Raw genomic sequence first — 1,179 nt, forward strand, 5'->3', positions numbered from 1 at the left:
CTGCATGGCACGCCAGCGCGAAGAGCGGTGGAGGTAAAGGCAGGCGGGCCCAGCAGCCTGGGTTGCGGCGTGCTGGAGCGCGGTGCTGGCCATGTCGTCCACCCTCCTGCCCCACAAAACAGAGCTGCGGCTCACCTCTGGCCGTGGTACAGGCCCACCAGCCGCACCACGCAGCCGCCCGCCACCAGAACCGCCTGCTCCGCCGCCAGCAGCTTGTCGGTGCGCTCGTTGTCGCCCAGCTTGGCGGTCGGGGCTGTCAAGAACTTTGACGGCATCAAGGAGGTGGGGCGGCGGCAGACGCGGCGCCCTGTTGTGCCGCCTCTGATGTTCTTGCGTAGTTGTGTCATACAATCGTGGGGGGGCGCCTTGCCGTCTTGTGAGGAAGAATGCGAAATATGCCGCTGTACCCGCACGCTGTGACGTGCAGGTGGATGTGAAGCTGTCGGTGCGGGGCAACCCGCGTGGCCGCGGCACCGAGGCGCACCACCAGCGCGAGCAGATAGTCGAGGTCACGGTGTTCACGCTGCGGTGAGGGCTGGCAGGCTGGGGGGGCAGGGGCGGTGTCCAGCTTGGGTGCCGCCAGCTTGGGGCCTGGCCCGGTTGGTAGAGCGTGCCGTAAGCCCAGGCCGCGTCGTTTCGGCCTGCTTTGCCTGCCAGCCTGCGAAGCCCAATCCCTTCCTTGAGCGCTCGAGTCTCGTCCCTGCTCCAAAGCTGCGCTGCTGTCGTGCGCCCCGTCGCTGCAGGCACGGCGTGGTGCGCGTGGAGGAGCACGAGGATGACTTGTATGCGGCCGTCGACCTGGTGTCCGACAAGCTCAAGCGCAAGCTGGTCAAGGTGGGCGTCGGGGCGGCTGGGCAGCTCGGTGCGCAAGGCAGGGGAGACAGCATGCAGCAGCCTGCATGCATCACAGGGGCGTCGTTCGGAGGGCTGGCGGTCTACTGGGGACGGCAAATCAGGGGGGTCGGCGAGTCTGGGCGGTGCAAGCGCGTGTGCTGCCACCCGACCCGCCGCGCCTGGCCGCCCCCTTGTGCAGGTCAAGGAGCGGGCGGTGCAGAAGGCCAACTGGCCGGGCCGCGGCGGCCCCAAGGTGCGGCGCTGCGCGCGGCGCTGCGGTGCCCGCTGTGACCTGCGGGCTCACTCGTGCCCATCTGTTCCTGCGGCCTGCGCTCCTGTCTGTCT

General features: G+C 69.0%; 1 protein-coding gene across 1 annotated transcript; it reads left to right on the forward strand.

The window, feature by feature from the left end:
* Window positions 1-91: 91 nt before the first annotated feature.
* On the forward strand, window positions 92-1,087 carry CHLNCDRAFT_143423 (hypothetical protein; the record flags this gene model as incomplete). The annotated part of the gene is made up of 5 exons (XM_005842522.1): window positions 92-96; window positions 210-282; window positions 428-528; window positions 744-834; window positions 1,034-1,087. Coding segments are annotated over 5 exons (324 nt in total), but the record flags the coding sequence as incomplete, so codon positions are not given.
* Between the last annotated feature and the right edge of the window lie 92 nt (window positions 1,088-1,179).

The sequence above is a fragment of the Chlorella variabilis genome (genome assembly GCF_000147415.1).
Source record: "Chlorella variabilis unplaced genomic scaffold CHLNCscaffold_588, whole genome shotgun sequence".
NCBI lineage: Eukaryota > Viridiplantae > Chlorophyta > Trebouxiophyceae > Chlorellales > Chlorellaceae > Chlorella > Chlorella variabilis.